Genomic DNA, 26,745 nt, shown 5'->3' on the forward strand with positions numbered 1-26,745 from the left:
AGAAAATATCACATAGTATTACAATATAACATTATGTTTTAAAACTGTTTGATATTCTCCGAGGCATTGCAAGTCGATACATTCAAGAATGGGGTCCCAGGCATTGAAAACTTGATATATTCAATATATTTTTAAAATACTTCTTCATATAAATGCACTGTATAAATATACATTATTAAGCTCATCAAGACGAATAAAGAAGCTTCTTACCAAATTTAAATCTGACGGGTACTTTCCGAGATATTTTAAATTATATTCATAAAAAAATAAATTAACAATTTTTCTTTAATCAAGGCCTATATATTCTAAACAAATTTCCTTAATAAGTCTAGAATCATCGTAAAATGGAATTTCACGAATACTAACACACTCATTTATACCGAAAAGCACAGGATTTTAATTGTGAATAGAACTTTTCTCCCACTAAAATAGGTTCTTATGACGTCAAATGCATTAAAACAAAATATGCAGATAAAAAATTCTTTAAAATATATTTTTAATGCAAATTGTATTTCAATCTTAACCAAATTTTTATAAATACACTTAAAAAATAGTACATTTTTAATATTATTAATTAGTACCTACAAATATTTTTAAAAAAATCACGACCAGGCCTAAAATGTTTGTTTCTCGGAGCATAGCAGTCCTTACATATAAAAGTGAAAACTCGACAGGGTTAAGTGAAACGATTGTAACCTAAGATTCTTTAACAATAAATTAAAATTATTTCTTTAAAATTTTACACTATTATGAAAAATATAACGATTATTATCAATATTATCCAACAACATTAACAAGCAAGTAAAAATTTCTCATTTTCATGAAAATTCATCTCATCCTAAAACTAAGCCTACAGTTGTTTTTTTGGAAGAGATTAGAATCATATTGTCAACAAAAGGTTATTTTTTAATCTCCTATTAAAATTGACCGCTTTGCTCTGACAAAGAATTCAGGTCTGAAAAATATAATTCTTATAACATAATTGACAAAAGTTTAATTAAATTCACAAAAAAGAAGCACCAACAATTAAATGTATATATGTAGTTACGAGCCAAATTGTTGGGGCGAAGGAGTATTCTTTGGTGGTGATGGTAAATTCATATGTAAGGCACGTAATCTTCTCTCAAGTTCTTCGTGTTTCTTATCGAAATCTTCGTTTTCTTCAACAGGTAGAACTTTTTCAGGTGTTGCTGGTTTAGAAGCTTCAGCTTCAGCTGCTAATAATTCAGCAAGTTCTTCTTCTAATTCCAGATCAATTGTTTGTGATAAGTTTTGCCCGAGACTAGATTGTATTTCATCATGCATTTCAAGCACCTGAAAAAAATTAATATTTAGCGAATAAATAATAGTAATATCCGTTTTTTAAATATCAGCATAAGTTATCTAGATGGATTTTTTGACAAATCTATTGTCCTTAGGGCAGGCGTAAATTTTAGGAAATTGAGTACTTTACTTTGCGGAAATCAATAACTACAAAGATGTTTCCCTCATATCAGTTTCCGTGTATAAGCCAAATCTTTGAAAAGTTTAACTGTGTCTCGTTTCATTATGCTACATGACCATTTTTTCCCATAAAGACTAGAGAAGAAGACCGAATTCCATGTAAACGAATGGCTTTCCGCACCTTGTCTGAACACAGAAGGTGAAAAAGAACTAGGACAAGTGTCTAAAATGTTACAATGAAAATTGTTTTTATTCGATATCTAAATTTTTCAAATTTTTCCTTGTTTTTATTAAGTATATTAATTTTGTAATAAACATTCGCAGTAAATTTGAATAACAAAGGTTCAATAAACTACAATAATAAAACATCGAATGTATGTTAGAGGCAAATATTACAGGCACGTATCCAGAGAGAGGCATTTGTGGTAATTATCCCTTCCCAAAAGTAAGAAAGTGAATAATTTTAAGTTAAAACAAATAACATGCAGGCCCTCGCCGTAATATAATGGAATATCTCACAAATTCTCTGTATAAGGAATATCCCTTGAGAAAATTTAACAAATTTTTTGTTTAAAAAAATCATTTGCTAGAGTAATTTTGACCAAAAAAATACAAAAATCGGACCTATTTGTCGATTGGTCAAGGAATTTTATCAGTCGATACTTCAAAAACTTTATATCGCCAATTCAAAACAAAATTAGGTTTTGAAATTTTGTATCAAAATTACATTATGTCCCAGGTTTCATCAACAAAATTATTAAGCATCGGAAAATTTTTTTATTTTCGATTTGGAAAAATGTCTAAAGTAATTTAGATTCAAAAAATACAAAATACGAGTTCCTTTGATGATTAACCGAGTACTTTCTGATATATCGATTAAAATCGTACAAAAGGGAGATGATACCGGATAGAGAATATCATCCGGTGGAAAGATGAGAAGATTTTAAATTATTAATTACTCAAGAAAAGTTCATATTATCTACTTCATAAATTTTTTGGATACGCGCTTGTATTGCCATATAAACATAATGCAAATAGTATTTATGTAATAGTTGCATATGCAATGATATAATAACGACTCGGGAATCATTGATTCCAAGGAAGACATAATAAAATTGTTTTGAGTTCAAAGTCTTTTTTGTCTAGCATTAAAACTAAATAGATGATTATTTAAAAAAAAAAATCGGGTAAGTGTGTATCGAGCCTTGCATGATTCGTGATGCGTGCCAATAAGAGCGTGATCATATCTGATCCCCACAATCCCTGTATTTATTTATGAAAGTAGAAATATAAATATATAGAGTGTCTCAAAGGCAGAAACTATTTTGTCCTCTGACCATATTTGTCTTGTATCACCACAAGTGGGTTTCGCCCTCTATCTAAGATTAGCCTTTTTTAAGATATCCTTAATCAGTGAGCAGCTTGCAATTCGCAAATGGAACTCCCGGATGCCTATTGATGCTTATGTACAACAGCTTTGTGTCATTTCTAGCAAGCCGTGGGCTTCATAATTCCTTAGAATTTCCTTGTGCCCCGTAGAAATGACTAAATTAGAATCCTAAAACCTCTGTAAAACAAAAGAGGCCTTTTTCATATTAATTCATATAAATGTTTATTTCAAATTCGATGAAATCTAGAAAGAATAATATCCTTTCCCGTATTTGCTACGGAATGCTAGACCAAATCTATATACGATCAAAAGGGTATCAAACTCACGGTATAATAAAAAAAAAACTTCAAACACTTCAAAATAATTTTTTTCGTTTTTTTTTTTAATCCCCACCATTCCCCTCCAAAATATAATAATCAATCGCTCCACACACCATATGATCAGTTCATAAAAACGTGTTAAATATGTATATGATTTTTGTTTTTTAAATAAAACATGCATTAATGTAAATGAAATGATTACAATTACCTCTTGCACGTCATTGATAACTTCATTGACATTGTCCTCAGTGAGTCCGGCCTCTTTGTATGTGCTCTTGAACGCATTAATTCCTTTTTTATAAGAGTCTACCACCTTGGTTTGATATTCAGTTTCCTTAACTTGTGATAATAACATTTGTACGTTGTCTAGGATATTTGAACGTTTCTCTATACATTTTTCAAGTGTTAGTTTTTTGCGTAAACAATTTTTGGCCTAGAAAAAAAAAATTTAATTGTTTGGATGTAAGTAGAAACTTTTCGTATTGTTTTTAAATTTTTTATTATTAAGTAAAATATTTATGACTTGCAATTCCAATCATAATTTTTAATTTTAAATAAAATATTTTCTTTGAATATTTCATTTATTTTTTTAAATATTTATACAATCGATTGTAAAATTATTGTTATAAAAAGGTAACGAAATATGTACAATGTATACAGGTTTAATAAATCCGCGACCTTTCAAACATAGTACGGTATACAGATTATAAATCAAATTTGATTGAAACGATAAATAGTAAAAGACTCAATTTTGATTTGTTATACCCTACATATACATATTTGGTTGGAGCTATAGCTTATAAAAGATATTTTTTATGTTTTGGATTGTGATTTGAATTCGAAAATACGTCGAATTTGTTTATTTTAAATGGTAAACAACCAATTTTTTTGAATTTTTAAATGACCACAAAACAAATTTTAAAAAAATACTCTCAATTGATCTGATAATTCTGAAATCGAGTTCTTTTCGAGTTAATCGACTTTCATATTTCACGACATCAAATCGATTTTCTACACAAAAATAATACAACTATGTAATATGCATTGCCTGTAACATTCGTTGATATTAAAAAATCGAATGAATAAATCGAATCGAATGTAACATCGTATCTCCTAAACAAATGATTCGATTTTGATGATTTAATCGAGAGTGTTCTTAGCTATCTTTCAAGAAAATTGGTTCAGTTTGGAGAGAGCTAAAGGAAAAAAATCTCATTTGTCGGAAGTTTTTTAAACTTCGTAAATTTCACTTGTTTAAAAAATCAATTTAGATAATACACATTGCATAGTTAATTTTGTTTAGAAAAAATCTTTTCGATGTCGTAAACTACCGCAACTTGATGCGATAGTTTATTAAATAATTTTTTGAAATGTTTATGAAAGTCGTATAACTCGAAAATGTGTCATTTGACGGTATTATTTACACTGTGACTTTTAATACCATAATTGTAATAATTTGTTTCAAAATCGTTATTCTAGAGACTCTTTCCAAAATTTTAGATGGTCCCGGCTTTCACTCATTTTCTTAAAATGTAATTACCGGAGCTAAAAACATTGTTAAACTAGCTTGTTTTTCATACAATTGAATGTATAAAAGCAAAATAGCTACCAATAAATTTTTTATTACACAAAAAACCAAATATGTATTTACGTAAGACGACTGAATAAAATATTTGGCAAATATTAACTCAAATAATTGCATACATAATTGCAAGTCAAATTGTTTTCTTTCTCGTCTGTTAATTTAATATTTTTTAAGCAAAATATTATTAATTATTATCAGAGCAATTAGAACAATAATTTTTTTATTATAATTTTCTGTAATTTATGATATTAAGTTGGGGAATATTTTGCTCTTATTACTTTCTATTGGAAATATTGATGAAAATTTGCACCAAAATTGAATATTATTATATTAGCAAACCATAAATTTAAGAAGTTTATGGAAATAACGTTAAAAAATACAACAGTGTTTTGGCCCAACTACCAGTGGCGGATTTAAGTTCGATGTCTAGATCCTGTCCGATATGAAGCCCTTTTCGCTCTATGCGGAAAAAAATAATTGAAATTAAATATATATTTTTAAAGTATTTAGTAGAAGCTTTGTAATAGTTAGCCTCTTAAATTTTGCCTCCCTAGGCCTAAGCTTCGCGGATCTAAGCCTAAATTCGTCTCTGCCAACTACTAAGTTAATTTAAGAAAATAATAATAATTCAGTAGAATGCTTCTACTCTCATTATTTGGAAAAAAAAAACGTGATATAATATCGATAAAAGAATTTTAGAAGTTACCCAATAATTTAAAAAAACTTGAATATGCATTTATTAAAAATAAGCAATTGGAGATTAAAGATATTTTAAAATAAAAATAGCTTTACTTAGATTCATAAAATGTACTTTGAAATACATCTTTCGAGGTACGTGTATTTATAAATTGAAAGTCTATTATTCTTAACGTCGAAATAAAAATTTCGCGGCCAGTCAGCCGGTTAGTTGGGCTTATTAACATGAAAATGATACAAGACATGAAAAATTTATTGAAAGTGTTATGAAGCAAGCTGAAAAACGACGACTTTTTTGAACTACAAATACATTATTTGCGTGAGCAAAATATGATTAGCGTGTGACTAGAGGTTGAAATTTTTTGATTAGATATAAATTCAATTACATTATTTTGATGATTTTTTGCAATCATATTATTAAGATTATGTCAAAAAGTTTGCTTTTAGAAAAAGACGGAAATATAACAAAACATTAAAAATATCTCAAATGTTTATTTTGGAAAATTATAGATATCTGATATTTCTAATTTTAAAAAAATTTTAATTAATTCTATTGTTTTAGATATTTAAAAAAAACTAAGTCCAAATGAGTTTAAAAACAAAAACAAAGGTCAAAAACAAAACAAAATGGACGGTAAGCATAAAAATAATAAATAATTTTTGCATACCAATGGTTTCATTCCTTTCGCTAAATATGCTTTAGCATCTGCAATCACAGCATCCTTTTTACCTTCTAATTCTTCAATCATTTTTATTAATTTCTCTTCATTTCGTTCTAACGCATAAATACTTATATCGAAATCATTTACAGGAATTGCTTTTTCATTTTTCGCTGCGAATTTAATTAATAATTTATCTTCATCTGTATTGTCTGTAGTTTGATTTTCTTTAATCGAAATTTTCCCCGTACAACGTAAATAATGTAAACTTATTCTTAAATTTTCCTCGGTTATATTTAAAGACTGGACTAAAGTTGTAAGTTGATGAAAATTAATTAACTTATTAACATAATCTTCATTAATCGAATTTAGAATTTTTTCTGAGACGCATTTCACTGTTTTAATATTTACAAACTTCGTATTATCATCTGTTAAAGCTACAACAGTCTCTTTCATTTTTGTATACGACCAATAAATAGGTTTTTTCACTAATAAATCAATCGCCCATCCACTCCAAGTTTCTTGAGGTGTCTGCATAAATCGGTCCATCGTTTGTAGCTCACCACTCTTAAACATTTCTTCAACAACCGTTTGTATACATCCTGGGGCACGACCATCACGTTTAAATGCTTTTTTTAAATCCACAATACTAAACGAACAAATATTATTTGAAATACCCCAATCAGTAATGAATTTTGTCCAGAATTGTAGCTTCGAATTCCAATCTTCTGAATTGACATTTTTATTTCGAAATGGTGCAAATAATGCATTCATACGATCATTATCCCACCAACATTCTGGTAATGTATCCGAAGGCATGGGAGCCTCATTATTATTTTGCTTGTTCATTTTATTATTTATATTTTTATAAATAGTTATACTAAACTTTATCAAATGTCAAAATGACAATTAAGGTTATGTTATATAACACTCACTTCATACTGAAATTCTTTTAATTCAAATTTATTTTAATTTTTGAATTATTAACATAATTTATTTTTAAAATAGAAATTATAATTAAGTAGTGCTGTCCTCTGATTACTTTTTAAGTATTTATAAAATTCTCAAGGTTTTTAGTGTTTTTATCGTAACTGGTTTATCAATATTATAAAGGTCGTTTTACATTGTGTCATAATGTTGTGTTGTTACCACCACAATGTTACTTCTTCTATATGATACGTTGCTATCTCGAATTTAAGGTAGTTTCCGTTGCTAAACGTAGACTTTAGGATTCGATTACCCGAAAACCAAGCCGAAAGTCAAAAATGCTATTAAATTTCGACTTACTTTCTATAATTAACAATACTAAATAGTCAAATCGTGGCGCCACAGATATCGTAATCTCCCCATGCGGCATGCAGGTCATAGTTTCAGTTTTTGATTTATTAATTTTGTTTGTAATGGAAATTTTATATGACAGAATAACTGTTAATAGTGTTTCGATTTTTAATCACTGTAAAGATTCTATCTTAGCAGGATAAATCATAATTTGTTCCCAACTTTGAATCGGACATATTTTTCAAGTGTATATGAATCTCAATCACAGTCTTTTATACAGAATATCCCGTGAATCGATGGCCATAGTTAAAGAGTGTATTCTTTTAACAATTTTAAGTTGAAATTTTCTTATTTAATTTTGTCCAAAACCCAATAGTAAAGAAGTTATGTTTACTCTTAAATTTAACCAATAAAGTAAAGACATTGCTGAGTAAAGAAGTATAATGTTTTATTAATTAGAAATTTTTGTATTGCTAACACAAATTTCATTAAAGTTTGGTCAAATCTGGCTTTCGAGGTCCCCAGGCCTACCTTTTATTGGCTGTTATTTTTGGGGACATATGAAAAGTCTAGTGTATTCAAATAAAGTACAAACCAGAGATGAGATAATTCAAAATACTATGCCTGCAGCTGCATCCATACTTGATTCAACAATATCTTTACTTCATTTGCTAAATTTAATAGTGCACATAGCTCCTTAACTATGTGCTTTGGATAAAAGTATATAAGATACTTTCGACTTAAAATTGTCAAAAGAATACGGTTTTGAACTATTCGTAAATGGTAAGTAATCAGGCATTCAAAATTAGAACTACAGAAAACGGGTCCACTTCCTGTTTTAATTAGTACGAATTATTATCGCCAATTTGTGAGTTGCAACTCCCAGTTATCATCTCCGCCGAGTTATAGGAAACCCTGTGTATGCCGAAAGCTGTAATGTTCATCCTCCAATCATTATTCACAAAATATTTTTACATATGAACCGGGTTTTAGGTTTAACTATTTGAAAGACTTTCTCTTGGCATTTATATGGCGCTAGTGTAGACATCTCTTATACAAGAGCATTTGACGCGTGATAAAAAAATTGTGTAAAATTGTCCAAATAAAATTAATGAAAATAAATTTAATAATAAAAAATTATATAAATTTTTATTTTCTTAAATTTGATAAGCAACATGGATCAAGGTACAGTAATTTTAAGATCAAAACAACAAACATTTTAAGAAGTTCACTTAAGTAAACTAATTTAGGTTATATTTATGAAATGTGTTACTTATTTTAAGAAAGTTATCATTGTCAGAATTAAAAAAACGCTACGTATAAGTAATTGTTGAAACGGTCAAGGCCATTAACAAATTTAAAGTAATTCATATTGCATTTTGTTGTACATTGACGTGCAATGTCCATAGTCGTGTGATAGATATTTACCTCCCACTTCTTTTAAAATGTAATATTTCTTTGATTAAAAAAATGATCATCATATTATTTTCTACCCAATCAGAAAGAATTCCATGAATTAATTTTTGCTAATAAATTAATTACTAAAAAAACTTCTAGATTATTGCGTACTATTTTACTATTAAACACATTTACATTTGTTATAAGAACATTCACACCGCTTGTAATTTATGCGAAATGCATGCAAAGTCCATATTTACATGTTAATTAAGTTATTAAAAAAAAAAATTCATTTATCGTTTTATTATATGTTGTTAAAAAATAGCCTTATCAAAAATTGAGCGGAGCCGAAATCACACAAGATATTTGGAAAATGGGGCCACACAGTTGTAAAGACTGCTTACGCGGACGTATTGCATCTATGGAAAATAGTATGGAGTATACGGATAGTGCCGATTCAACGAATGGGCAGGAGAATGGTTCAGTATTCCCGAATGATATATCTCCTGGTAAGATTTTTTGATTAAGTTTATATTTTGATAAAATATAGTCTATTATTGAATTAAATTAACCCTTCAGAACGATTGTGTAGAGAGATTCCCTTACGCTTATTTTAATAGTTGTTTTTTTCCAAAATTTCAAATAAAATGATCACTTGAAAATTTGTTTACAAAATTGCAGGATAGTAAATAAATTTTGTTTTAAATCTCAAAATAGAAAGCAAAAAAAATATTTTATTTGCAGCTGTGAGAGTTTTTCTCATCACTTCAGTAAAGTTGGTAAAAAAAAAATTCAGTATATTACTTCGTTATACTTCGGCTATCTCCGTAGATACACTGTGTTTTCAATGACAGATGACATATAAATAAAATTTGATGAATAATAATTATTATAATATTATATAAATAGACTCTTATGCTAGCAGCGGCGAAACAGTTCGATGCTGAAGGGAAATTTTTCAATAGCCTTTGAAGAATTAAACCGTGAAAAATTTTCTCAATAACTCTGAAATATTATACCAGTAAAACTTCAATCTTTGCAAAAGGAAAAGTGAAATTACGTAAATCCTTTTGATTTTTTGTTACAATTCATTGGCTCTTAGTTTTGAAGATCGCAAGACTTAATTTGCTCCAAAAAAATTTTAATAAAATATTTAATGCCGCCATTTTAAATCGGGAAATTTTAAAAAATCTCCCACTGGCCCAAAAAAGTGAGTAAATTCCCAACCAAAATAAACAAGTTAAACTCATTTCCGGGAAAACCAGAATTGATATTCAATTTTTTTATATAGCAAGCATTTCAATGTCATCAGAGTATCGGTCATGCAAGATCAAAACGCATTTAACCGTTTGTTTGCTTTTCAAATTATTTATTTCTTAACTTTTTCAACCTTTAATTTACAAGGTTCTTTTATCAGGATTGTTCTATTTGTATTTATCAATTAAATAAATTATGCACTTCTCAAAACAACTAATTACCTGTAATTAATTTAATCTAAGCAAATTCCGTTAATAAAAACTATATTCAATAACGCCGATTTTAAAATGTATAATTAAAATAGTGTTGGACTATTGGAATGAACAAATATATTTGGTAGAATTGATTCAGTTGATTCAAATGTGCCATTTCGTTGATTAAAATACTTTTCAATCTGATTATACCGGGGGTACCATAAAAATCCCATTTCAATAGAAAATATTAATTAAGCAATGAGGGAGAAATAAAACCTTAGTAACGGAGCTCTATTGCTCACAAGTTTTTTGTTTATAATCATATTTCCACTATAAAATGGCTCTTATAAGTTATTTATTGCAATTCCGGAATTAACCGGAAAGTTAACTCATTTCTGAGACCTATTTCATCAGTTCTTAATTTTTGAAGAAATTTTACAGAGAAATAAAAGTATTGCTTTTCGAAATACAAAAATTGAGTATATTTAATGATGGGTTGGATAGTTTTTGAAACATCGTTTAAAATTCTGTGCGAAAAGTTTTTTATTTTGGAGCGAGTTTTTTTATATCATGAAATAACACCTTGTTATTACGTCATATGGCTGTGTAAGCTAAAAAGTTTAAATTATAAACAACTATCATGCAAAATATGAGCGTTTTTGTTCACAGCCAACTGACGTCATGATCAAAAAGCAATACTACGTTCAGCGTTTTCGTAAAATGCGCGCGAAATTTGAGAATGCCAAATTTAAATGCATTTTTATGATACTTCTCGATTGAATAAAAAATTTGGCGTGGTTTATTAGCACTTTAGAATCTAATTCAGACACTTTTCAAAAATGGGTGTAATACCCTACTAGATTATTACATGATACAATAAAGAAAAACTTACTTAATTTATTTTCAAATTATTCGATTTTTAAAAATAAAAATCATTTTTATAGCTTTCTTTAAAATAAAAATAAAAATGGAATTCATTCCTGAATCAGAATTATTCATTGCAACAATACATCAATAAACTTGATTGATTGATAGTATTTCAATAATTAATTTAATCGATTTAATTCGTACTATGATATTGCAAGGTCAAATAGATAACTTCATTACTAAGATCAGTTGCTATTTTACTAATTACTACTAAGTTCAGTTTTATTTTTATTTGTTTGGTGAATTCAAATTTTTTTAAGTTATTCAATCTACAATTATCATTTATCCAACATTCACTAAAAAGGTGGGCCTCTCAACTGTTTAAAATTAATTTTTTCCATTTATATTTTTAACTGATTTTATTTTTTTTTTTGTTATATAATATTAAAATGAATTAATAATTTATACATTGACCGTGATATTAAAAAAAAATTTACCTACTTTATTTTAGCATTAATTTTTAAGAAGAAAAAGAAAAGAGATGAATTTATTATTTTGTTGATTTTTTAAATTATAACTTATTTAAACGGTCTAATAAATTTTATAAAAAGTGTTTGGTCTAGAGTCGGGCGTTGTATTTAACAGTCATTTCATTATTGTTGTAAATATGAGAGGTTGTTGTAGTAGGGGTTCAAACTTTTGTTCATCATGTTAGGTCATAAAGTCAATTAAAACAAAAAATTAAATTTTTTGAGTAAAAGAACATTTTATTACGTCAAAATTTGATATTCACTCATTATTTTCCAATAAGTTATTTCTGCGAGGTAAAGAAAAAAGCTTTTCCAAAACTCTGTGCGCATCGACCTCTACCCCGCTATGTATATTGAACGACGCTAAATCGTTTAGCCGAACTTCAGACATTGTTGTTTTAAGGTATGTTTTTAGACGATGCAAAAGTGAAAAGGAGCGTTCATTCGTTGCTGTTGTCACAGGTAAAACAGCCAGAACGTGAAGATTATTAAATGTAACCAAATTATTTTTTGATATGTGCAATTGATAACTGGGAGTTGCAACCCCGCCAACTAGCGATAATAATTCGTACTAATTAAAACAGAAAGTGGGTCCGTTTTCAGTAGTCTCAATTTAGACTACCAGATGGCAATATTTGTACTTACCATTTTTAAAAGCCAATCAAAATATTCAAATTCAAATCAGCTAAACTCTGCCAACTGGCAATATACACTACCAGGTTACTTAGCATTTATCAATAGGTATTACTTTGATAATCACTGATGGTTTTCCAAGTTATTCCAACAATCCACTGATGGTATCATAGAGATAATAACCATTGAGTTGTATAGACATAGTTTTTACTGTAGTTTTAACAATTACCTGTGACAATCTTTGGGTTTTCCTTCAAGATCGATAAAGTCTATAGAGATAATACCATAGAGGTGTATAGACATAGGAAACGCAATAAGTGAATTATTAACCGCGGCGAGAGAGGTATAAAGAGACAGAAATTGTAGGCGTATAAGAGACACGAAGACAGCTATACGCGTCTATTTTATTTGTTTTTCTACAGCTGTACGGCGCCTACCTTATCTGCCTCTCTTTACTGCGATCAACTTTTTGGCGAAGACTTTGCAGCTCTATGATATTATCTCAATGGATGGTATTTTGTATTTCATTATCATGTATGTGTGAATAGAAGAAATTATACTTTTTCGTGCTATTTTTGAAATGTCTTGTTGAATTTATATAACTAAAATCTTCATAATTTGTTTAATTTGTAAACCAGCAATATTAAAAAATATCCGCGTATCTTTTAATAATTCATATCCGTAATCGTGAATTTAAATTTTTGCCGATTTGACACATCACTAATTCGGAGCATTTATGAGTGTCATGGAAGTGATAGTAGTTGCGAAACATTCATTGCGTAAAAAGTTTGCTTGGAGAACATACTTACTTCGTTAGTGAGACTAATTATTTTCGAAGTTCTCCCTCAAACGAATAATTTTTTTCGTTACGGGGCTGTTTCCATGACTACCCTAATCCTAAACCATAAAAATTTGCTACAATATTAACCATATTAAATCTATAAACTTGGGACCAGATTTTTAAATTGATTTACAAATTGAAATATTATTTTTATCTAATTTGGGACAACAGTAAATAAAACATCATTAAAGCTGCCTCCAAAGCAGATTCAAAATTTTTATATAATTTCAAAACTGTCAAAGTGTTGACAGTTACATCGACCCAATAATAATTGGAAATAAATTAAAATTTTTATCATATTCAAAAATCTTACGCCCACTGAATGGGATGTTTGGAAGAAAATTTTCTTGTATGTATTTTTAATGCTTAGTATCATTTTCTTTGTTTATTAAAATTTAATAATCGATACCCACTTCAATTGTATTTAAAATTGAATTTTTACGGAAATTACAATCGAAAATTATTAAAAATTAAAATTTTCAAAAAAAAATACTACTATGCAAGTTTTGGGTGTTTCAAAATGTTGTACTAAATATAAAATCCATAAAATCATAATTTATTAGCTTTAAAAATTGATAGTCAAAGAGTTACTAGTTTTGTATTATAGAGAAACGACAGTCTAACACTCTAATTTCTCATTCGTTTGGAATCGATTTGAAATCAGATGGAACCTCATCTGATTTAAACCTGTTCTGATTAAAATAGTTATATTACTCTGCATTTGTTGTGATTAAAAGAGTAAATTAATTAGTTTTTATTTACGCAGAATTGTATTCAGTTGGATTTTGACCTGGTAATGCAATTAAAATCGGCTAAATGCAAGTGCCACTAGCACAATTAGTCATGTACATAATTTTTTTCGATCTTTGCACCCAATTCATACTAACTAATGATTAAATACAACACGCGATTTGTTTATACTGTTGAACTCACAAGGACACACCAGACGACTGCAAGGAAAATGTCTGATAAGCAATTCGTAATGAATTTTTACAATTGGGTTGATGACTGATATTTGACAAAATTTGAAAACGATTAACATTGATTTAAAAACGAAGAAGTTATAAGCATTCAAAAATTGTTGCTCGTCTCTTTCTCGCAAAATATTTTATATGTAATCTCTATGGAGATACTCAACAATGACGTCACTTTTTAAGTATCTTGAAATAATTAAGAGTTTTGTAAACATTCATATTTTGCTTACTTCTAAAGATTTTCAAAAATTAACTTTTCTGTCGTGTAATGAGAATTCTTCACTTTTCTCCAAACGGACATTTCTACATCCCTTATTTTTGTCAAAATCTTTCAGAATGTTATTACAATAACTTATGCTTCTCAGAATTCAAAACTTTCTACTCAATTTAAAGAACATTATTGGGCGAAATAAACTTTTCTACTAATTCCTATTAGGTATAGAACAATTTCAATCGTAAGTGCGAAGTTAGATCATTTCCTGGTTTCGAGGTTTAATTCTCATTAATCAAATCTGAAAATAGCGATATTGATGACATTTTACAATTAACCGTAGACGTAGCCTATTTGAGAACGAATACGGTGTTCATCCCTTGCTTTTCCACGCGAAACAATGCAAGTCCTTTTTAACCCCCGAACAAAAAAAAGGGGTGTTATAAGTTTGCCGGCTATGTGTGCGTCTGTCTGTGGAATCGTAGCGCCTAAACGGATAAACCGATTTTAATTTTTTTGGGTTCGTTTGAAAGGTAATTTAACGGAAAGTGTTCTTAGCTTTCAAGTACGAGTTTAGAGATCCTTACCCAAAAAACTAAAAAATTGACGATGATCTTCAAAATGCTTTAAGGAAAAAGGTATTTTAATGCAGTGTTCTTATATATATGTTTCAAGTGCGAGTTAGGGTTCCATACCCGAAAAATTTGTCGAAGGTTTTTAAATTTTGTAAATTTCACTTGTGAAAACTAAAATTGAAAAGAAAGTTTTAACACATGGTTCCTTTTATGATTAAAAATTTATTATTCCATTCATTAAATCACATTCCATCAAAAATGATAGTAATTTGATGATCATTCAATTTTAATTTTGATAAATAGTATTATTTTATTTTAAATGTTTATTAAGGAATACTTTCATATTTATAATTCCGTAACAAAAAATTCTATGCACCTTTTCCCGGCACATTATTATTTCGAAAGTTGACAAACACGATGGTACGATATTTAAATGCTGAGAAAATATGTTGCTCATATGATTCACTTTCAGTGGTGGAATTTTTTATATGCGAAGGCGGCGGATCGGTTTTGAACGACCTGTAAGCCCATATCTGGCTCTAATGTTCTCCCTCTAATCCCCTTTTGAAAATGCTTATGTATTATTATCAAACAAATTAAACCTTTTCTATCATCTAAATTATAACATGTTGACTTTGTTTGATTGTTTCAATTTATTATTATACATATTATTTTTTAAATCATATTTTCCCCAAAAATGAAGACTTGCGTACTGTATCGAACTCAGCGGAAAATGTTAAAGGTGCTATAAATCCGTTTCAGAAGCCCTAGCACACGATTTGTGGGTTTTTGAAGATGTCTGATTATTTCTCGCTATACTTGGGCCCCTTTTGGTTCAAATTAGTTAAAATTTATTATAGACTTAGAGAATCGATGTTATATATAAAAAGCAAGTTTCTAGGGTCACAGATAACTAATATTTTTTTAAATTTATTCAAATATCATAGATTTCCCATTGACCCCGTGGCGGTCTTCGGCCTTGGTTCCGCGTCACAAAAAATAACATTATATGAATTGTAAGAAAACTTAAAAAAAACTTCTAAATTATTCAGATTAAAGTGGGACATATTCTAGCGTCAAATTTGATCTGTGTCTTCTGGATCCTTTAATAGTTAACTCAGAACCTTAACAGTAAGATGTAGAATAACACTTTAAATTAGAAAAATTAATCTCATAAAAAACTAGTAAATTATGTTTAAAACATTTTTTCCAAAAACCTTAGCTTTCGGAGGAAATGCGACTTAAAAATATGTTATTAAACTCAACAACTTTCGTTAAAGTTATTTTTTGATTGGTTAGCTATAAAACGAGATATTTAGGTGTATAGATATAAATGGCCCGTCATGTAGATTGAAGAAAAAAAATCATTGCTGATTTGATTTAATGACTTCGAAAAATTGCTTTTACTTCCTTAAGGAAGTGCCTTTTAGTTCTGCCATCTTAAAATTAGAAATAGATAATGAAGGGAGAAATATGACCTTGGCAAAGGAACTGTACTTCTCAAAGGTTTATTTTTTTATATAATTAAACAATAAATTATTAGGTATAATATAAATTTTGTTTAAATCAACAAGGTTTTTATAATTTTATCAAATAGCTTATAAAGTAAAAGATACTGTGAATTTTATTATGTAGGTACTTGTTTTATTATTTTACACAATTTGAGTTGAGTGCCTTTAACTGTGTACTTCATTGCAAAATACAATAATAAATAAATAATACTTTTACTTACTATGGTGCGCGTGTTCAACTCTAACGTATGTACTTACTTAGTTCATTGTTGAACAAATATTTAAACTTGGAATTAAAAAAAAAAAATTAATTTAAATAATAGTGTTGAGGTTTTATTTTTTTAATCAATGTGTGTTTATTTTGTGATATTTTTAAAAATTGTTTTAAGTTAATATTTTATGTAAATAATGGGAGAATATTTGTTATTAGAATGTAAGAAAAATTATAATATTTTTTAATTGTGATTCAAGTTAATACGTTTGAAAATTTATGTGCGTCGTTATTGTTTTGACTTTTGAATAGAATCGTTAAAAAATTGACGTCATATTTTCTATTCTATGCAAATTTATCGAAATTAGGTTAAACTTTCAGTAGAGAATTAAAAAAATTATAAGTACTAGAACTTAATAGAATGTTTCCATTAAAATATTGTAGATCAAATCCTAACAGAGTAAAAAATTGAATCAAATACACCAAACTCTAAAAATAGGAATACTATTCCAAGAAAAAAAAGATCAAATCTTCAAAATTCTAAACTATTCATCATTAAGGAAAATTAAATAAACCGCTTCCTAAACTTCTAAAAACCTGGTAGAATGTGTTTCTTGGGTGTCAAATATCATTAGTTAACCATGAGTTAATTGCACAATAATGTAACTTAAAAAAAATTAATTAATAGGCAACTTGTATTACGTATATGTTATACATGTATAAGATTGTGTTTTTCATGGCTGATACGTAATACAAGTTGCCTATCTGTAACATATTTGATTGTACTACTAATTCTTAAAGTATAATAATTTCCAAAAATCAAAAATATGTCGACTTCTCACAAGTATTACGTTCTAGTTTTCATATTAAAAACGAGAAAAATATTCTGAACAAGTAATCATAATAATAATGATAATACGAGGTCCATTTGAGGAAGACAGCTTCCGGGCACTTTTTTGTAAAATCAAAATTATTGTTTGATGTACCCAGAGCTTTGAAAGCTAAATTTTTTAGTACTCTTAAAATTTTCGATCTTGTAGATGTAGCTTTTACAATTCGTATGTTTTTGGATATGTTTACAAGACTGGCATTAAACGCGAGTTTAACTTGTACTTGGTTCATTGCTGAATAAATACCAGACTTAATTTAGAAATTATTTTTTTTTAAAGAGGGAGGTTATTTTATATTATCAATGTGATTTTTTTTGTGGCATTGTTAATATTGTTTTAAGTTAATAATTTATGTAAATTATGGAAGAATATTTATTATTAGAATGTAAGCAAAATTATAATATTTTTATACCATGTATATATGAAATATATCAAGGTATACTAAGTTACGAACAAAATTTTGGTATAGGTATGAGGTGGTCATAAAATCATCCAATTAATCCATTTCCGCTTGTATGGCCCTCTGTCTATCCGCCCGTGACCACAATAACCTCAAAAACGAAAAGAGATATCTAGCTGATATTTTTATAGCGTGCTCAGGGCATAAAAAGTGAGGCTGAGCTCGTAAATGAGTAAAATAGGTCAAGGTCTTGTAAACCGTGAGGCATAGAACAAAAATTAAAGAATGAATTTAAATAAAAGCTTAGATCATTCCGAGTCGGGAACGAGATAAATAATGTTTGGATCCGAATCTTGGGCTAATCATTCTGAAGAGAATCTGTGAACATAAAATGGTTAAACACAATCGAGCAACACCAGGTGCTCACTTAAGATTTGAATGAAGTGGATTGATTGCAGATATTAATTTTGATATTAGAAATATTCATAATATTTACCTACGCTTATCATATACTGATAAATATTGAAAATACCTTTTGATACTGCGTCGTGTGTCATAATTCAAATCAGGGTCGGATTAATCATTAGACAGAGTAAGCAACTGCATAGGAGCCCCGCGCGTGCAAAAAACAAATTAAAATTATTTGATAGAGAAAAAATTGAATTTTGTACCCAGATAAGTAATTAACAAGAATTAAGTTTAAATTAAAACACCTGCTTCTCATTTTACTCACATCTTTTTATGTCAACTAGAAAAGAGCTGATGATTTTCAAACAATTAAAATGGAGCCCCGAGAATTGCAATGACTAGGGGCCCCGACAATATTAATCCGGCCCTATACCGAATACTCCAAACACTTAAAATTATTATTTAAGATAAAAACAAACGCATTTTATTTAAATTTTAATTAATTATTTTTATTTTTGCTCTTAAATGTTACAGCTATGCCATGGTTTGGTATGGATATTGGTGGCACGTTAGCAAAATTAGTATATTTCGAACCAAAATACATCACTAAAGATGAAATTGACACAGAAGTTGAAACATTGAAAAATATACGACGATATTTAACAAAAAATGCAGCATATGGCAAAACTGGACATCGTGATATACATTTACAGGTAAATTTTTTTATTATTTTCGATTTAAGGTTGTGTATTTATTAAGATTTATCGATATGTATGAGAGAAAATAATCAAAAAAATTACGGATGACACCCATATTAATTTTGAAAAATATATAAATCGTCTTCTTCCTTGATAAAGGTCAATTCGTTTAGCTAACAGCTTAGCGCCTTTTTACTGCGCCGTTCAACTAGCAATCTGAATGATATAGGTAAATAGTTTTCTGCAGGTTCGAGAGAACGTTTTTCTGGACATTTTTACGAATAAGAATAGTACCGAATCCTAAGGTTTTTCGTAATATAATTTTTGACTTACCTATTTTTTGATTTACAAACATCCAAATGATTCAATGGTAAAACTTAAAACTTTCCAATACCTGGATCGGCTGATTCTTGGCTTACAAATGCTTATATGCAATCTTGTTCAAAAATTTGTTCAACAACTCAATCGCAAGACAGTATTATCGTTGGTAGCACCACGGCAGACATTAATCGAATAATTAAAAGAAAACGTATTTTAATCATTTTAGTGTGGCCTGTAATTTTAACATGATTTTTTTTACAGTTAAAGAATGTAATTTCAATTTGCTAAACAGAAATTCGGTTGCTTTACTAGCGCGAATTCATCGTTTATTAATGCAACGGCTATCAAATTCAAGACGTACTCTATCCTTTCCTAATTTTAATAAGGAAGAAATATCCAGAATTCATTCATCTTAAAATAAACTATCGAAAACTTTTCAAGCTCTCGTACCATAATAAAGAATTTCTTTATTCAATTAGTGTAACCCTTGTGTAACTTTGTGAATGCTCTTTAACGTTAAAACTATAAAATAGCATGGGAAATGCAAAAATTTATGCGGCACGTGTGGTCATCTTGGTGTTTGCGCATGCATACAGCATAATATTGTAATTTCAAACATTTATAACATCTAATCAGTTCTGTTAGAATGTTAATGTATAAATAACAATACTTTGTTTACGTGTAGTTTCGATATACACACGTAATAAACGCTTCTGGTTATTGTATTTTATTATTATGTTTTATTATATTATATGGTCTAAAATATTTCAACTTAGGTTCAAGGTAACGCCGCACGCCAATTTTTTTTATATGTATATACATACGGTACACGCGTAAAATAATAATTAAGGATTCCGTAGGTGGTTTTGTAAATATTGATTTTATTAAAATGACCTCTTGATTAATCAAATTGTTTACATTAAAAATATGAGGAAATATAAAACTAATGATGTTTATTCTAAAATTATTTATTTTACCGATTACATTTAATCAATTTTTAAGAAGGATGTTCAATATTTTGACCAGTCTGTTTTCGAAGTATTACATATTTTGATATATTACTTTATTCTAAAATACAGAATTCTCTATTTACAACATGGTTTGACGAAAAACATTAACTAGCAGGTACATAGCTGGTCCACATTTTTTGCTTATTTACCATAAGTCAAAAGTTCATGCGAAGATAGTCCTTATAGTCCGCGCTACAGCACCCGTTTTGTTAAATGATCAATACATACTTGAAACTTCGAGAACTTTTTCTCTACGACTTATTTCGTAAGTAGTGGCCGGGGATGGACCAACTGTTTTTCGGTATCACAATGGATCCTTTGAACTAAGTGTGTTCCACCCAAGACAAACACTCTAACCTAACATAAAAGATGTCCGTCCCCTCTTGAGCTTAATATTCTTTTCGAAAAAATTTTCTATATTTTAGTTACTTCAGTAAATTTTTTCACTTATCGATTAAAATGGTCCACCCTATATATTCATTTTGTTTCGCTATGAACGTATTCGTAAAATTGGCTGCAATTGTGCACATATTATTGCCTACCACAACCAGAGATTCAGAGCAGTCTAATCTAATGTATGATTCCAGTGAATAAATAGCTTCTCTTCTATGATTTTGACAAGAAAACTTGATAAAGATCTACTGAATCCTAAAATATATTTGTAAATAAAGAATCAAATTATAAAAAACTCTCCTCCGACAAGAATCTTGTTTATAATTTTTATGAATATTTCCACTATTTTGATTAGTAACGGAAAAAATCAATTTTTTTTCGTTTTATCTTTAATCTTCTTTTAAAATATCATATTGTTATAAATGTAAATAATCGCAGTATTCTAAAACGTGAGATGTATGGAAAATAATTTCGTTTCATAGAATTATCAATAACTTTTAGGGTTCAAAGATTAAAGAACAATCTATTATATATTAAGCGTTAAAAAATGCAGTGAGATATTAAACAATTAATTAATTTAGCTTCAAAAATTCAAAATTATGTTCAAACTCTCATAAAATTTGTAACAAATATATCTAATCTGTTTAGAAATTCATTTGACCTTGCCTATAATGTATTCAATGTCATTAAATTTACATAAGTTTTATAAAAAAAAAGGTTGCCTGACGTCAAGCGCACTAATTATTATTTGTTTGTAAATCGTATTTGTATTAAAAATTATAATTTTTATCGAAAAATTCTTATCCACGTGTTTTTCCTTCTAAATATCTAATACACTCTGGTATCTTAATGAGCATTTGTACGATTCGGTAGCAGTTTCAAATAAATTATTGAATTTCCTGCTAAATCGGAAATGATATTTAATACCTAAAGGGCAAAACTAAAAATATTCCTACTTATCATTCCACATAAAATAATGTAAACAAATTTATGTAAAAAATGCGCAAGTAACATTTCAGTTTTCAGGAGAGGCAAAAAACTGTATATTTACTCATAATAAATTACCACCTCGACCCATGAGAATTCACTTTCTTTTTATTTGTAGGTAATTTTATTACAGAAATTTATACGAATTACAAAATGAACAAAATTAAATTTTAACATTATTTCTCATGCCTGTTTTTTCCCAAGCGGTACATTTTTAGACCGTGAGTCTATTTTTCGGCATTAGCCAGCCAGCACGATAAGCTTTAAAATATGAGAGTTTTGATAAAGAAATAAAGATGTTCCGTGGGCAGGAAAACACAGGCTAGAAAAATTATAAATATAAGATTATTTTATCGAATACAATCATAACAAAACTAATGGATACCCATTAATGAATTTCCACATTTCTCTCTCTCTCTCTCTGCCACATTTCGGCATTCATATCAACATAAATTATTTCTTAAGGCGATATTTGTTTCTTTATTTTCCCTCATTTTCATTGCAAAATCGCAGTGTGTATTTTCGAAGTGACTAAACTATTTTTCTAATTTTTTACAGATAGATAACGCTTTAATTAGAGGTCGACGTGGTACACTACATTTTATACGATTTCCAACATGTGAAATGGGTAACTTTTTAGCATTAGCAAAATCAAAAGGATTAGCAACATTAGTAACGACAGTATGTGCAACGGGTGGTGGCGCATATAAATTTGAAACAAATTTTAGAAAAGAATTAAATATGCGATTAGTTAAATGTGATGAATTTGATGCATTAATACAAGGTATGCAATATATTGATGCAACAAATTCTTCCGAATGTTATTATTGGAGTCAACCAACTGACGAGAGTAGATGTCAAAAAATTTCATACGATTTTTCAAATCCATATCCATTTTTAATTGTTAACATTGGATCTGGTGTTAGTATTTTATCTGTAAGGGGACCTAACGATTATAAACGTGTATCTGGTACAAGGTAAATATATTTTTTTTTAAATTAAATTTAGCCTATTTCGAATTCTCAGTAAGGTAAAAAGTCGCGAAAGGTAACTGTAGGCTAGTATACAGGCACAGAAATTATAAACATCTTTCTAAAATCTCAGCTATTTATCTTTTGAGAATTTTTACATTAACTGAGAATGTGAAAAAGAAATGTAATATCTTTCTTTAGATCTATTAACGCTCCATATGTTTACATTTCAGTTTAGGAGGTGGTACATTCTTAGGTTTATGTTGTCTTTTAACTGGATGTAATTCATTTGAAGAAGCTATAGAACTTGCCACTGGTGGAAACAACAATCGTGTTGATAAACTTGTAAAAGACATTTATGGAGGAAGTTATGAACGATTTGGTTTAGATGGTGATTTGGTTGCTAGTAGGTATGTATTTGACAGATTAATTTTTCGTTTAATTCGAAACCTAAACTACTTTTAGTTTTTTTAGAGCTTTTATTATTATCTTACTTTTCTCCTCAAAAGTTGTAATCTTTTACATTTCTGCAATATATTATTTTGAATTTTTTAATAGTTTTGGTCACATGAATTCAAAAGAAAAACGAATGAGTGTAAGTCGAGAAGATTTAGCACGAGCCACATTAGTTACAATCACAAATAATATCGGTTCAATCGCAAGAATGTGTGCAATTAATGAACAAATCGAAAGGGTAAGTAGTAATAATAATCTTTATTCAAATAAAACAATTTAACATTCTATTCAATGATAAATATCATAATTTCCGGTGTATACAAATTTCCACGGGAAACGTCATTCTATTAAAATTAATAATTCTATTTCTTTTTCCGGGGATAAGATATCCACGCGGAAAGTGTAATTTATTTCAATAATAATAAAAGTAATGAATGAATAATTCAACTTCAATTTTCGAACAACCTCAATTTCATTTAAAGTTTCTCAAACATGGGGAAGCTCAAAATAGGTCACTCTTCCCAAACAAATTTTTACATAAATTTTATTTTCTAGGTGGTATTTGTTGGAAATTTCTTACGTGTAAATCCAATTGCAATGAAAATGTTGGCACATGCAATGGATTATTGGTCAGATGGTACAATGAAAGCATTATTTTTAGAACATGAAGGTTACTTTGGTGCTGTAGGTTGTTTGTTAAAATTTAATGAAAGGACTCCTATTTAAAAAAATTCAACAACATTATGTGTATTTTTTAATTGGTGATAAATATTTAAAAATATGTACATGAAAGTTTATTATATATATATATTTACAAATATTCTAAAAGAAACATGGAATATCTGATACAGAGATTCTTCGTTCTTTCTTTTTTTTAATTTATTTTAATTATTAATTTTATTTGTTAAAATATCAACTTTATAATTTTTATTTTTCCACATAATTATGGTGCAAAAAAACAATTAAGAAATGGTAAAAAGAAAATAGAAAGTTTTTAAATTATAGTAAAAAAAGATATAAACAAAATATGAAGGGCATAGGGGAAAAACAAGTGAACAGACATTGAACTGGGAAATTTTTAATTAAAAAGTCTCAAACCTCCTCCTGGAAGATACTTTTAAAATATAAATTAAAGGAAAAATTAATTAATTTCTTTATGAAATATGTTGTCAAATTATCAAACAAACAAAAAGTTTATCGGATTAAAAGAAAATTACAAAAAACTGAACCTAGTCAGGAACTACACAAAAAAAAAAAAAACATGCAATGTCTACAGAATAAAAATATTTTTCCTTATAGTTCGTTTCCGAGTTTATATACTCTTGAATCTAAATATGTATAAGCGAAATACCACTCACTAATTAATTGACTGACTGACTCATCACGAGATCTCTACAACTATACACCCGATTGACTTGAAATTTAGCATGGTTACTCATTGGTACTAAGAATGGATTTTTGGTTTCCAATTAAAAAAATACAAAAAAGTGACATCACTTGTTTATGCCATTTGCCCTTTTTATATAAAAAAATAATTGTACTATACGTATTTTATATATATATACATTAAAAGAAATGTTTTTGAAAATAAGGTATATTTTTTACTATGTTTTAAGGGTAGCCATTAAAATGTTGTTAAGATTTTTAATTTATAAGGCTAGGTAAAACTACTTAATGTTTTTTTGATTTTTTAACTTAGGTGCAGTACACAGATAGTGTAGATAAGAACACTTTGAGAAAGATAGTATTGTTAAAGTGTAAATTATTTTAGGGAAATTTAGGTGTACTACACTAAGCTAAAAAGAACAATTTGTTAAATTTAACGTAAAATGTTTAAATCTAATTTGTTCGTGATTAACCCTTCGGACAGGTCGTCTTTTGTTCCACAATCACTATTCTTGTGATGAGAGGTAACAAAATTTTCAAGCGGTCATTCCATTTAAAATTTTGAAGGGTTAAAGAACAAAAAATCGCAGTTAATAGTCTTAACATCAATTTTTGTAGCTTCACGAAAACAATGTATCTGATACATTTCTCAAAAAAACAAAATATTTTTGCAGTGATTCAATTGATTCCGTAATAAAGTAAGAATTTCCAACAGTTTTTGGAAAATCTTTTAAATAAAAAATATTTATTTTAAAAAAAATGTGTATACTATGTTCCTCTCTTATCGAGAAAAATTGAAATTTATTAAAAGGAATTGAAAAAATCAATTGAATCACTATATTTAATCAAAATTTTAAATAAAGGAATTTATAAAATGTAAAAAAAATATATATAATATAAACAACACAAAAGCAGTATTAAAGTGCTAGATGAAAAACTGTTTACGACTGACATTATTTATTTTAATCATGTTTTAGTTATATAAGACGCACATTACAGCATCGAAAAATTTATCTAGCAATTATAATAGTTCGGGAATAAAATATTGTTAAATTATTCTTGTTTATTTCATTTTTGACGAAAGGAATGTACACCCATTCCTTAAATATAAATTCCTGTATAAATTCTGAAGAACCTGATTAACTAATCCACTCTCGCTACGAAATGGCAGCGCGTTTTTAAGGCAAGGCATGCAAGCTCTGGGGTAGATACACCGTATCAGTTTTCGAAATTTCTCCGATTAGCTTAACAGGATCCATTAATTTTTCATTTTATTCATACAAACGTTCCAATTGGAGCAAACAGGTTACACCTTTACAAAGCGAACAGAATTTGAGTAGTCAGCTTAAAACACACGTATATTTCAATAATATATATTTTGACAATACCTAGTGTTTAATGAAGTCAAGACCGTAGTCAGGCTTTTTAAATCAGAGCAGACTCAGGAAAAGTCAGGTGGAATCAAATTTACAGTAAAACTTTCATGAAATAAATAAATGATTCCCGAAAATTCCGATTTATTTATAAAGTCGTACGGATTGTCTAATTTCTAAATCATTGTTAATATTCCTTCATTTTTTTTTTTTAATTATTCAGGGGAGGATAAATTACGCCACGTTAAAAGTTTACAATTTTTTTATAGTTTCTCATCCACTCTTTTAAAAAATGTGCGTGTGTATGACATTCCCCCACAAAATAAAAAATAACGATGTTTAAAATTTATATAAAGTAAATGTTACTTATTAAATTATTAAAAAGTTTATGACCAATTATTTGTCTGCTTGTCTAAAGACTCGTATACGAAATATTTCAATGATTTGAAATCCTAGGCGAACGCCATACCTTTAATAAAATAAAAACAAAACTCGTTGGTCAAGCATTGCGGCTGGTAGCGTGTAAACAAGCATATGAATCAACGGACAGAAAAGCTTTTGACAGAAAAAGTTGTTAAAAGCGTCTTGTAATAATTTTCATCGCTGTAAATGAAATATTGACGATTATGTCGAGTTTTTTGTATACAGTCTTTAGACATTAAATTTTTTTGTTTTTATTAATTTTTATACAAAAATCACAAATATAATTTTAAATAATTGTTATTTGTTAGTGCAAATTTAAAAAAGAAGAAATATTGAATTCCATAAAAAACGAAAATTGTTATAAAATTTTGTAAAAACAAAGCACAAACATTCCTGCCTACAGGTGTTTTTTCCATCAGTTTAAAAAAAGTATTTAAAGAAAACATAAATTATGTA

General features: G+C 28.3%; 2 protein-coding genes across 2 annotated transcripts; one reads left to right on the forward strand and one right to left on the reverse strand.

Moving 5' to 3' along the window:
- Positions 1-588: 588 nt before the first annotated feature.
- LOC123299216 (charged multivesicular body protein 7) lies at positions 589-7,046 on the reverse strand. The gene is made up of 3 exons (XM_044881518.1): positions 6,103-7,046; positions 3,362-3,586; positions 589-1,314 (listed from the first exon to the last, which is right to left on the reverse strand). The coding sequence occupies exons 1-3, from the start codon at positions 6,940-6,942 to the stop codon at positions 1,045-1,047; spliced, it is 1,335 nt and encodes a 444-aa protein (XP_044737453.1). The 5' UTR covers positions 6,943-7,046; the 3' UTR covers positions 589-1,044.
- LOC123299215 (pantothenate kinase 3) lies at positions 3,487-23,854 on the forward strand. The gene is made up of 8 exons (XM_044881517.1): positions 3,487-3,615; positions 5,997-6,068; positions 9,095-9,278; positions 18,806-18,984; positions 22,239-22,657; positions 22,885-23,061; positions 23,210-23,345; positions 23,663-23,854. Exons 2-8 carry the CDS (start codon positions 6,021-6,023, stop codon positions 23,831-23,833), a joined length of 1,314 nt encoding a protein of 437 aa, XP_044737452.1. The 5' UTR covers positions 3,487-3,615; positions 5,997-6,020; the 3' UTR covers positions 23,834-23,854.
- Positions 23,855-26,745: the final 2,891 nt, after the last annotated feature.

Source organism: Chrysoperla carnea, chromosome 4, assembly GCF_905475395.1.
Source record: "Chrysoperla carnea chromosome 4, inChrCarn1.1, whole genome shotgun sequence".
Classification (NCBI taxonomy): domain Eukaryota; kingdom Metazoa; phylum Arthropoda; class Insecta; order Neuroptera; family Chrysopidae; genus Chrysoperla; species Chrysoperla carnea.

What these genes read in the sequence shown, in the direction of transcription:
- LOC123299215 (XM_044881517.1), top strand. Translation starts at nt 6,021, where the DNA reads ATGAGTTTAAAAACAAAAACAAAGGTCAAAAACAAAACAAAATGGACG. An exon ending in AAAACAAAACAAAATGGACG is followed by an intron (nt 6,069 to 9,094) that starts GTAAGCATAAAA and finishes GTTAAAAAATAG; the next exon opens with CCTTATCAAAAATTGAGCGG. An exon ending in GGTGATTTGGTTGCTAGTAG is followed by an intron (nt 23,062 to 23,209) that starts GTATGTATTTGA and finishes ATTTTTTAATAG; the next exon opens with TTTTGGTCACATGAATTCAA.
- LOC123299216 (XM_044881518.1), bottom strand. Translation starts at nt 6,942, where the DNA reads ATGAACAAGCAAAATAATAATGAGGCTCCCATGCCTTCGGATACATTA. An exon ending in CGAAAGGAATGAAACCATTG is followed by an intron (nt 3,587 to 6,102) that starts GTATGCAAAAAT and finishes TTTTTTTTCTAG; the next exon opens with GCCAAAAATTGTTTACGCAA. An exon ending in TTATCAATGACGTGCAAGAG is followed by an intron (nt 1,315 to 3,361) that starts GTAATTGTAATC and finishes AATTTTTTTCAG; the next exon opens with GTGCTTGAAATGCATGATGA.